The sequence below is a fragment of the Thamnophis sirtalis genome, unplaced genomic scaffold (assembly GCF_051295495.1).
Source record: "Thamnophis sirtalis isolate CommonGarterSnake01/CBP01778 unplaced genomic scaffold, rThaSir2_p1.2 scaffold_4, whole genome shotgun sequence".
NCBI classification, from domain to species: Eukaryota; Metazoa; Chordata; class Lepidosauria; order Squamata; family Natricidae; genus Thamnophis; species Thamnophis sirtalis.
Window position 1 is genome coordinate 20,029,727 of NW_028261384.1, and position 12,488 is coordinate 20,042,214.

Below are 12,488 nucleotides of genomic sequence, written 5' to 3' on the forward strand. Positions count from 1 at the left end.
CCATGGGGGCTGCTAGTTATAATTTTGTTTCTAGGTGTTCACAGATCTGTTCTTTGATTATTTTTCCCTGTATTTTCTCAGGTATTGATCTTAGGCCAATTGGGTAAGTGCTTTAACTTGGCTGTGAGAACTTCTAAAACTCCCTAATGGGGAACATGTATCAACCCTTATTTCAATTCTGAGCTATTAATATTTTCCCTTATTAGTAACACCTATCTGGGTCTGGTTCATGCAAAACACCAAGTCACAATGCAGTTGGCTTGTGCTTTAGCACACCATGTACTTCCAGCCATCTACGATGGCTCAGAGCCTCGTGTACCCTCAGGCAAGATACTCGATCCTGGTTTAGCAAATCACAGTTTATCGTAGCACAGTCTCAGACAATCACGGCGAGCCTCTTTGCAGACAAATTCTCTGGCTGAAAATGAGAAGAGCAAAAAGAAAGATGAGCTTGTTTTTGTTTTTTTTAATAAGCTCGGGTCCAAATCAGGAAGCCCTCTTCGAGTTCAAGTAATCCCAGACTTCAGATGACGCTCCCCTCCGCTTGCTAGCAGTAACCTCCGTCCCAAACCACCAAGATTCACTTCCGGACAGGGAAGTCCACAAAGCTGCACGTCGGAGCCTGCACGAGGTATGAGGCGGCAGAGCGCCTCGCTTCCCTCGGGCGGGTCTTGAGGGAAACGGCGGCCGCGCCCGCTTCGGGCCGGGCAAGGGGGGAAAAAAATCCCCAACCGCGCTCCGACGTGCCCGAGGGCCCAGTACAGCGCCTCGCACGCTCCGCCCCGCTTGACGGCAGCAGCCAGGAATGCGCTTCCGGAGGCGAAGAGGGAGCAGCGGCGTTGGCGGGTCTGGCCGTCTCCTTTCCTGGGTCTGCCACACGGGGGGAAGGAGCGGAGGCGCGAGGGACCTGCCGGACGCCGCCCCGGAGAGAAGACCAGGCCCGGCTGGGAAGGGCCAAGAAGGAGCTTTCCCGCGCCTCCAGCCAGCTTGTCCTCCAGGCCAGAGGCGAACCCCGGCCATGGCACCGGTAAGGGCTGCAATGGGGAGGGTGTCTTTTGGGGGAGCGGGGTGCGCAAAGCTGCAGCAAAGCAGTCCTAGTTTGTGTCTCCACCTTTATTCACGTGGATGGGCTAAGGGGTAGGAGAGACGGACACCTCCCGTCTTGCTCCCCTTTTCCGAAGGATCGCCCGGGGATCCCATTTCAGAGGGGGGGCCCCCATGCCACCCCACCGACTCAGCATGGCTCTTTGAGTGTGGAGCGGGGCGGTGGGGCTGCTAAGGGAAGGAAGGGGGGAGATCTTAAGGTCTTGGGGCGAATCCCGGGAAGTAATGAAAGTCCTTCCCGAAGTCTTTTGTTCTGGCGCGGGAAGGGGAGGCGTGGATATTCTCACCCGCCCCCCGCGAATTGGGTTCGGATCTTGGTGTTCCAAGCAGGACTGAAAAGGACTAAAAAGGTCCAAGCAAACCCACAACGATCTGTGCTGCCTTAGTGGCGGATGGGAACGCGAGTGGTTTCCATGCAAGGATTCACACGATGCTTCTGCGAGTTTCCCATCCGTGTTTTTGCAAAGTCCGTTTATGGAATTTGATCTCTGAGTTTAACACTCGGCCTGCTGCCTTGCCTGCCTGGGAATAAGTTTATAAATGCAACTGAGTAAAACATGCATGGAAAAAGCTCGACGTTTGCAACTTCTTAATCCTAAAGCTGCCCTGGTATTTATATAAAAAAAGTAATTTCGAAATAGATCGAGAAGTTATAACCAGTGTCGTTTTCTTTCAGCTATATTTACCTGCAGTTGAACTCATAGGATATCTTTGTACATTCTGTTTCCTGAAGATACTGCATTTCATTCCCACAATATTTTTGGTAGCATTTTTTTTCCGTTTGCCCCCTCGTGTATCTGATACAATTACAGTACTTGGAGCTTGCAGTAGTATGTTTATATTTGAATATTAACATCTTTTTATAGGACTTCCTCTTTTTCTCTGGGGAATGTTTAACATTGCATTTCCATTCTTAATACTTTTTCTGTGTGATTTCATGTTTTTAGACACATTAAATTACCTTGATTAAAGTGTTCAGAAGATTGTTGAGCATTAAACCCTTTACCCACCTTTTTAAGTAGGCATTGACTCATAACTACGCAATATTTTTTTCTATCCAAACCACCCTTAGTTACTGCATTGCTGTTTCTTTTGAAGTATTATTAGAAATGTCACTTTGGCATTGATTGCTATTGTTCTAATAACATTGCAGTGGAAGGCACACTTGCTTCCCTAATTTGGCAAATTGGTTTTATCTTGGGCATCAATTCAAATTATATCTGGCTGTGTTGTTGCAAGAACTATCCAATTCCTTCTACTGTACATTGGTTTTCAATTTATTAAAAACTCTGTTTGACCTAAAGACAGTGAATTATAATAATTCCTTGATTATGTTTGTAAAAAACAGTCTTATTTACTTCAGCATGGCTTAAAAATATCTTAGTAAAATTGGAGTATATAATATTTTGGGGACTAAGATCCAAGAAGTAGATCATACTAACAGAAGAAAAAATGGGATAATAAAAAAAGAGTAATTTTTATTTAAATTTAGTTTCAGCTTAATTAATTTAAATTAATTATATAATGTTAATGTTTACTCCCACATATTTACTGATTTCTTCCCTCTGTCACATTAAGAATCACAGGATCAAACAGAACCTAATGTGAATACCACCTGCATTTCATCAAAATGCCAATTCCACTAGTTATTTCCTCCCTCCATTTTTGTTTCACTTTTTTTAACCATCTTGTTTGATGGACAGTACTTGAAATATTGCATGCTATATTGTGAATTTTAGTAGCATCTGAATTTACCTAAAAATCAAGGCAGACTGGGTAGCATTGTGATTTTAAACTATTGTCACTTTCAGATATATCGAATAAATTGTTTTACTTGGTTCATATCCTGTGACGACCTGAAGCTGGTTAATTTGGGCCTTTATCTTATAGGATCAGATAATTTTTTTAACGCTTCTGTTGCTATACTTCAATAATTGAAATATTGAAAGAGGGGTTATAAATTTCTCCGATCCTAAAGTCCTTACAAGGATGTGTTGGGAACTGATCTTTTGACTGAAGGCAAAAGTCATATTTGCCCTTTCAGGAAAAGATCCACTTACAAATATCTCAGGCTTTTACTTCCTCCATCCTGGAAGTCTGAATCAGAAGCAAAATGGGGGATTCTTGCATGCGGGGGAGGGAAACATGAATCCTAATAATCCTAACCAAAGCAAACTCTAATGGAATATTTGTGGTCTGATACCCATCTGCAAGAATTGTTTTATTCATCCCCCCCTCGTCACAATTGGATTTATTTTTGAATGTAAGACTTCAATTTAGATCTGATTTGCTGTATGCTAAATAAATGATTTGGAACTGATAGTTAATGGGGAAAATTCATTTTCCTATTAGGCAAGTACATGATAGAACTATTAAGTGATAACTTAGCTATCACTGCCTTTAATTTTTCTCGATAGTGTAGAAGGCTTAAATGTTATACATCTTTTCCATGCTAAGCATATATATGACAACTCTTGTATAATGTAAGACAAGACAGGGTTATTGAAACAGAGATTTGTTTTGCCAATGACTTTCCTGCTTCCACCAGTTTTCAAAATTAATTTATCCAGACATTCTAGATAGTTAAATACAATAAATCTACCAAAGGCTTACTGTATGTCAAACAGTAAGATTGTCATGTGTCTTAGCTTTCCATTTGCCTGTTAATCATTATTCTAGAAATGTATTCCACTCACACAAAGGGACAACTTAGTCTTAGTCTTTTTTAAAATATTGCAGCTGATAAAAATCACATGAAATGTATAATAGAGAATGATGCGCTCTAATTTTGGATAACCCTTCACTTTTCTGGACCACAATTAAACTTGGAATCTAATTAAACTTGGAATCTAAATGGAAGAACTGTAGTTTACCAGAAAGATTTTCTGCCTTGGGCACCAAACTACACTATAAAAATCAAATAATGATAAAGCAGATTACTCACTAGGGTGTTGCAAAATAAAAAAAAAATAGCTTAAGGAAATGAGTAAGCAGAGTTACGTATCCTAAAAAAATGAGTAGTCAGCTCTATAGACAATAGTTTCTTGCTTTGTAATTAATATTAAAAAGTCTGGACTAATGCACTCCCATTCCCCATTTTTACCCTACAGAATAAATTAAAAGCAAAAAGGTATGAACAAATACAGTTCCCTTGACACCTGAACTTGTAACTGTGATTTCTTCTTCCATTTATGAGAATATAAAAGGATTAAAATTTGACTTCTGCTTATGGCTGGTTCATTAAAGTTTAAACAGTAAATTCTTCTTTGAACATATTTAATTTCCAAATGATCTAAGTGCTCACTGTCAAATCAGAAGTTGGTCCATTGACAATAGTATCCCGTTGTTTTAAAGGAGGGAACTTGTTTCAATGATAAATAGATGTATTTTGCATTCTGGAGATCCAGTCTCAGATTTGTAACATCTACAAATGAGACTGGAAAAATTCCAGCCTGAATGTGTCTTCTGCCGTCAGCTTTTAAAATTAGTCTAGCAGCATGACTGCCTCAGGAAAACTGGGAGTTGAAGCCTACAAGTCATAAAAGGACCATCGTTCACCACCCCTGCTGTAGATGAATAACTTAAGATCAGTTAGAAGACCATCGTAAACTAGATGGATCAAAAGTCTGACACAGGAAAAAGCAGTTTTCTGTTCTTTGTTAATATTCATTAGAATCATCAGCTATGTAACAATCCTCAATTTATGACTGGTTGCTTAGCAACCATTGAAAGTTGCAACCTATCTGAAAAGGGAACTTACAATTCAGATACGAAGTTCTGTTGGTTCCCACCCATGGTCACATGATTGCGACATGGCCACAATTTGCTGTTGTTTGAAACATCCTGTGGTTAGTTACATGACTGGATTTTTTTTAAATGGTTTTGCTGAAAACTGCATTTTCTTCCAGTTTTCAGTAGAACTGTATCTATAGCGAACAGTACCATTTGGTTTGCTCTTACAACCACTGTGTTCGTTTAATGATCATCAGAAAACATATATATGTATGTATGTATGTATGTATGTATGTATGTATGTATGTATGTATGTACGTATATATATATATATATATATATATATATATATATATATATATATATATATATATATATATATATATATATATATATATGCTATATTTATGCTGATAAATAAATAAAGGGAGACTAGTATAGATGTTATAGATTTTGTTAGCAAATGTAACAAAAAGGCAACAGTAAAAAATATTGGGTTTCTGTCTGGATGGTCTCTTGTGACGAGCCTAATGACAGAGAGTGGAAGTGTGACCTTCCTCCCATACTTGGGCATACCAGGGGTTGTGACTTTAAGTATATATATATATATATATATATATATACACACACACATACATACACACACACACACACACACATACATACATACATACACACACACACCATTCATTCATTCAAAAATGAATAATTCATTTTATTCTCCTACAAAGTTAAATTTCTTAAGGTTTCTTTTCTTTTCTTTAAACTGATATGTAATTTCTGTGTTGTACATAGGAAAGTCAGAAATCAGTTATAAAATGTAGCGCAGCGAAGTGGCCAAGAAGCTGGATTAAGATGGGTGGGGAGGGAGTTAAGCACATCCTCAGCCACAGAAACTCACTGAGTGACTCAACCCTACTTCCCTCAGTGCTACTACTCATGCTGCCTTGAGCTCAGAGAGGAAAGGTAGGGTAAACATTAAATAAATAATGACATAGGCATATTTTTTTCCTTTAAATACTTGGGTGAAAGGGGGTTGTGTTTGATTTGCGATGTTCATTGTTCCTATTATATACAAAATCAAAATATAAAATCAGCTTCTAAAAGCACCGGGATCATAGGCCATTGTGACAGAAAACAGATCATCCCATTTTTTGGCATCTTTTCAGGTATATAAAGCTTTCTAACGAATACTCTTCAATCAATTCCTTCATTCTTTCCCAATCAGACTTAGTTTCCAATCATTGCTTTATTTGCACCTGTTCAATTTTACCCAAACCTTCCTTCAAAAATATTCAGGAGTCTATACTACGCATACTTTTACGTAAATTGAGTCTGAAATCATTTTAGGTGTAAGTATCATATTTAAAAGTGCATATATAAACTGCAAAAGGATACATGGATCAGTCCAGGGGTGTCAAATTGATGCCTCCCAGGCCAGATGTGTCATATGCAGGCCACGCCAACCCCCAGTTCCACAGATGGGGAAACCGCCGCAAAGCATCACATGACAGCGTGACAAGTTTGACACCCCTGCATTAGTCCATTTCCCTGAAAATAGTATATAGGTAGTCTTTAACTTAACAATCATAACTGAGCCTGTCCATTACAGTCATAAGCCAGGATGGTTGCAAAATTAGTCGTCATATGATTTATTTGATTTTACTGCCTTTTTTGTGACAGTTATTAAATCACCATAGTCATTAAATGAATTATGGTTGTCAAGTAAAGTTGTTGTTTATAGTGGAGCATTTTTAAGAAAACTCAAAAATAAATACAAGTTTTTGCAAAAATGTCATAAATCCCAGTCATGTGATTAGGGGCTTGGATGCTAAAACATATGAGAAACGGTCGCATGAATTGGATATGGCTAGTCTAGTGAAAAGAAGGACTAGAGGTGACATGACAGCAGTTTTCCAATATTTGGGGGGCTGCCACAAGGAAGAGGGGGGGTCAACCTATTTTCCAAAGCCTCTGAATACAGGGCAAAAAGCAACGGATGGAAGCTAATCAAGGAGAGAGAAGCAACCTGAAACTAAGCAGTAATTTCCTGTCAAGTGAGAATAATTCATCGATGGAGCAGCTTGCCTTCAGAAGCTGTGGGTGCTACATCACTGGAGACTTTTAAGAAGAAACTGGACAGCTATTTATCTGAAATGGTATAGAGTCTCCTACTTAAGCAGGGGTTTGGACTAGAAGACTCTTAAGGTCCCTTCCAACTCTGTTTTTCTGTTATCTGATTGCACAGCACTGCAAACAGTTGTAAATGCATGTTAATTACCAAGCACCTGAAATGCATTCGGATTACTTCAGAACCAGATCAAAAATGGGGGACCAGTCATAAGTTTGAACACTCACTAAGTGATCTGTCATAAGATGAGGACTGCCTGAATAATAGCTGCATATGCAAATTCAGTGACATTTTATGATGCATGGAATATCTTTCCTTGCCCTTCGTCTCTTTCAAAACTCACCCACTGATCTGAAGCACATTTGTTTGAATCTTTTGAAAGCAGGCAGGAAAGCACTTTTGAGCTGTTACTTTATGAGATTATGCACAATTTATTTTTATTCACAGTGTCAGTATAATAGCCACAGTAACTTTTTGTTTTCAAAATGAAAGCACACTATTCTGCAGTTGAGAGCTGATCAATAATTAAAAGTTGTCAAGTGTTTAATATTTTTTTTTAATATCCAGTTCTTGTCTGCCACAGTTTTTATAGGTGAACTATTTAAAAAGTCAGAATGCTAAAGGAAATGATAAATTTCCTTTTCCGGAAGAGAGAGAAACTGCTGTCTGTTTTATAAACAGTATGTTATTTCCCTCTACTTGTTTTTTGTTGATTTCTATTGTCTCATTTCACAAAGACTCCAAAGACCTTTATCTTGATTTTTAATGAATATGTTTCTGTTCTACCAGATGTTCCAATCTGTATAGGTAGTACTCATAATAATTATTGATCCCGAAATTAAGGTCATAACTCATGCCAGTTGTTAAGTAGGTCATCATGTGACCATACCCAATTTTACAACTTTTTTGCAGTCGTTAAGCAGATGCGGTGATCATTAAACAAATTATCCACAATGGGCACTTCTTGCCAGAACCAGGAAGTAAATGCTGGTTTCCAGGAAAAAAATATATTTAGTGTGACTGCAGGGCGTTATAAACAACCATAAATAAGGCCCAGTTGTCAAGCATGTAAAATGAAATTACATGAATTGTGGGGAGAGCCTGACCAGCAGAGTTTTGAATCCTGGTTGTAAATAGCCTTGAGGAAGCCTGTCATAACACTGAACAATTATAAAAAGCTATCACACTTAGAGTTATATACTGCTTCATAATCCTTTACAGCCTTCTGTAAGTGGTTCATAAAGTCAGCATATTGCCCCCAGCAATCTGGGGCCTCATATTACCAACCTTGGAAAGGTGGAAACCTAAGCTAATCTTGAGCCGGTCAGAATCGAACTGCTGGCAGTGGGCAGAGTTTGTCTGCAAAACTGCATTCTAACCACTGCACCACCACAGCCCATTAAGGGATCAGTCATAGGTCAAGAAGGACTTGTAAAAAGTCAAGCAGTATTCCAGCTGACTTGGCTTTTGTATAGTCTGACTGATGTCAGTGATTATGACTGGCGAAGATTTTCAAAAACTACTACTTATAGAATCCTCCTCTTCCATAATGTATATTGTGAGCCCTATTTCCCTCTCTTCAGTCTGTATGTAACTTTCAAACTAGTGCAACCTCTTTAGCACACCAAAAAATACATCCAATTTTATAAAAGCACATTAAAATACATTCTAGAATTATTGTTATATTTAAGGAATACAGTAGTATATAAAACATGTTCTAAAATGTAATTAACAAATATAAGCTTTAAAGTTATATTTTTTCAGGGGGAAGTTACAGTAAGAAAACCTTTTTGGCACATGGTTTGCTTATGGTTTAAGACAATATGCTTTCATTATTTTTTTCCCCCTAGCTTAAAGTAATTTGTTTCCTGGAATAGGGGAACGAGAAGGCATTGATAAAGGACATAAGCTAAGGAATTTTAAGCTGAATGATCTAAGTTGAGGACAAAGTACATACTTGAAGAATATTAACATCTCCCAACTACCGTGTTTCTCAGAAAATAAGACCAAGTCTTATTTTCTTTTAGACTTGAAAATAAGCACTTTGAGGTGCAGCAGGGCAGACCTGGTGAGCAAGACTTGCCGTGGATATATCATCGCCTCCATTCCGTACCTTCAGCGTACCGAGTGGAGGCTTTTTGGCGAACAGAAGGAAAATGGGGAGGGCGATTTTCCTGCCTGCCATCCTTCCCTCGGTCTGTGCTGAGCTGGAGGAATGGATGACAGGCAGGAAAATCCCCCTCCCCATTTTCCTTAAATTCACCAAAAGGCCTCCTGCAAGCCTCCCAAAAAGATGGAAAAAGCAAAGCAGCTGGCCACAGAGTATGGCAGCTTTGGGGAAGCAGGCCAACAAGTAGAAGCACCCAGAAAGAAAAGGGCAAAAGCAGTGTTTGCGCTGCCCCAAGGGGCCAATAGGCTGTAGCCGGACAGTTTTCTTCCCCCACTCCCATGCTGCCACTCATTCTGGCCACACCCATCCCCCCCGGGATTATTCATGGTAGGCGTAATACTGGCCCACCCCCAAAAAAATTAGGATTGGGCTTATTATCGGAGTGGGTCATGTTTCAGAGAAACACGGTATATTAAACACCAATTTTTCTGGTTGACAGGATTGATTGATTTATCGATTTGGTTGATTTATTCAGTTTGTATGCCGCCTATTCCCGAGAGACTCAGGGTGGCTAACAATCAAAGAGGGAAGGGGGATACAAAATAGAAAATAAAAAGACAAACACATAGTAAAAAACAACAACAGTCATACCCTTAAGTGGGGCTAAGAGATTCAGAAGCCCCAGGCCTGCCGGAACAGCCAGGTCTTAATGGTTTTGCGGAAAGCCGGAAGGGTGGTGAGGGTCCGGATCTCAATGCCCCGGATCATGGGCATTCATAGCAAAGAAAGGTTTCATCAAAATAAAAAACATGTAACATGGTGCCATGTTATACTTGCATGCAACATTATAATACAAATTCAAAATGGTCAAGTTTGTATCACACTTTATTATCTCATCACCACTCTACAGATTGATACCCATGCAGAAGAATATGTAGAATGCTAATTTTTTGCAGCAAATGTAACAGTCTTGTGGCAATTTCAATTTTTAATTGCATGATTTTTTGTGAATCACAGTCCACTTCATCAAATGCATAGAATATGATACTGAAAATATGTGGGTTAACATAGTGATAGAGAGATTAATTCTGTCAGTTATTAGAAATGTAGATTTAATCCATGTCACTGATAGATTATCAATGGATGGCTCAGCTTTTGTCTTGCTTAAAGCAAGAATTCTAGGAGTTTTTGCAGCTCATATCAGTTTCCAAGCATTATGTACTTTGGATGCATAGATATTTCAGAAAAAATCTTGAGGAAAATGATTATTTGGTACATTGCTAATTAGTGCTCCATTAATCTATAAATAAAATGAACCTTGAACCTAATCTAAAGTTTTTCTTTAAAATATAGAAATTCAAGTTTTTTGCAATGCAGTTGTCAAAATTGTCTATTATATTTGTTGTCTGAACTACATTTGTTAAACCTTATGCATATACCTAAACCAGCTAATTTAAATCTTTATTTTCTGTATTCAACAGATACATTTCCCTTCTCTTCTCTTGGTTGGAATATTAAATTGCTTCATACTGTATGGACTTGCCCAACAAAGTAAGTGGAATAATTTCAAAATCTGAATTCATACCTATTACGTTCATTCTGAATTTATCTGGAAAGCACTTCATTCTTTTTTAACAGCTAGAATTATGGCTGTGTTAATACAGGAGAAGAAATCAGCATTGATTTCTATCCTGGGAAGGGACTGAACTGTATCTTCTAAATAATACTCCAGCCATCTGGAGGATTTTAAATTATTTAAGAAAACCTGGAACTCTTGCATCACCCAGGTCTCATGCAAAATTATGTGCATTCTATATTCTTCCAGTAAGATAAACTCTTATAATTTAATCCTTTCTATAATTAATAAAACACAAGAAAGTACAACCCTATCACTTCCTATCCAGTTTTTTTTTACATGTAAAAAATTCAACCTGAATTTATTCTACTCAATGTTGATTTTCACTGTGCATAAAACTAAATACATGGCACAGTCAGTTACGCACACAAATACTAATCTGATTTCTCTAAATGAAGCTGCCTTCAATTTAAGAAAAAACTTTTACAGTAGCACTAAAAATACTACACGGTTTGAATAGTTTGAATGTGGAGAAAGACATGTACTAATTACAACTTCATTTAGCTCTTTGATTGTATTTTTACAAAATTTGATCATATGTTTCTTATAGGTGGGAGCATTTGTATAAATGCTAATGCAAAATCATGTGCTGATTGTATACAAGCTGGCCCAAATTGTGGATGGTGTAAAAATATAGTACGTATTTTTAACTATTTCAAAACAGTATTTGCATTACATAAATTCTAAATGTGTAATTAATTCAAATTATGTATTGTTATGAATTTGCATGATTCATTTGGTAAATTTGTAGCTACAGGTAGTCCTTTATTTAAGAACACAATTGGAACCAGAAATTCCTAAACTCTACAATTGTTAAGTCAAGCCTGATTTTATAACCGTTTTACTGCAATTATGGCTTTCTCTATTGACTTCGCTTGCTAGAAGTGGCTGGGAATGTACAGATGGCTATCATGTGACTTAGGGATGCTGCAACTGTTTTAAATGTATGCCAGTTCCTAAAGCACAATCATGTGACTATGAAGACGTTCCAATGTTGGTAAGTGCAAATGTCAGGTTTTTTTTTCAGCAACATCATAGCTATGAATGAAGACCATAAGTTGAGGACTACCTGTAGGTATAATTAAGAGTTGTTCTGGAGATGGCTTGGAGGAGGGCCTCTTATTCATAAAAAATTAGCTTGATAAAAATGAAGACTGCAATCCTATTAGCTGATGAGATAATATAGAAAGAAGGAACTGGAAAGGATTTGCTCACAGCAGCTTGCTAGCCACAGTAGAAGAACAGGTACCCCACAGACTGCAATTCAAACCTATGAAAAGGATGTCAAGAAGAGAAAGCCATTGAATAAGATCTGAGACCCAGAGATAGCATTAATCACTTGCATTTTTCAAGCAACTTAGTTCCATATGAACAGCAGGAAAGAGGAAGCAAGGGAAACAATATTCCTTTGTTTTTCTGGGCCAACAAGCAAAACTTGCTCATCTCCCTTCTCCTACTTATCTCTAACTGGAGCTCTTCTTATTAATACATTGCAAACATATCGTTGGCTGTAGCTATCTGAAGATAATACAGCATTTTGAAGTCTAGGTGTTGGATAAGAATATATATACATTTTTCTGTTGAAAATCAGAAAACATCTGTGGAATTGTCCTAATCTGGCCATAGAGTGGGCTAGAAATGTGACAAAGTACATTAAATACTAGCAATTTCATAGAAAACATAGTTGTCACAGGAAAAGAAGCATTTTTCTTTTTACGATCCTATAGTCCCGTGATGTTGAATCTATGGCACGCATTCCAGAGGTGGCATGCAGA

General features: G+C 38.0%; 1 protein-coding gene across 1 annotated transcript in view; it reads left to right on the forward strand.

Moving 5' to 3' along the window:
* Positions 1-790: 790 nt before the first annotated feature.
* Positions 791-12,488, forward strand: part of ITGB1 (integrin subunit beta 1) — a 43,956-nt gene continuing 32,258 nt past the window's right edge. Inside the window, exons 1-3 of the mRNA XM_014060387.2 lie at positions 791-1,027; positions 10,559-10,628; positions 11,264-11,349. Of these exons, the coding sequence (XP_013915862.2) occupies positions 806-1,027; positions 10,559-10,628; positions 11,264-11,349 (378 nt within the window). The 5' untranslated portion in view covers positions 791-805. The remainder of the gene's footprint in view (positions 1,028-10,558; positions 10,629-11,263; positions 11,350-12,488) is intronic.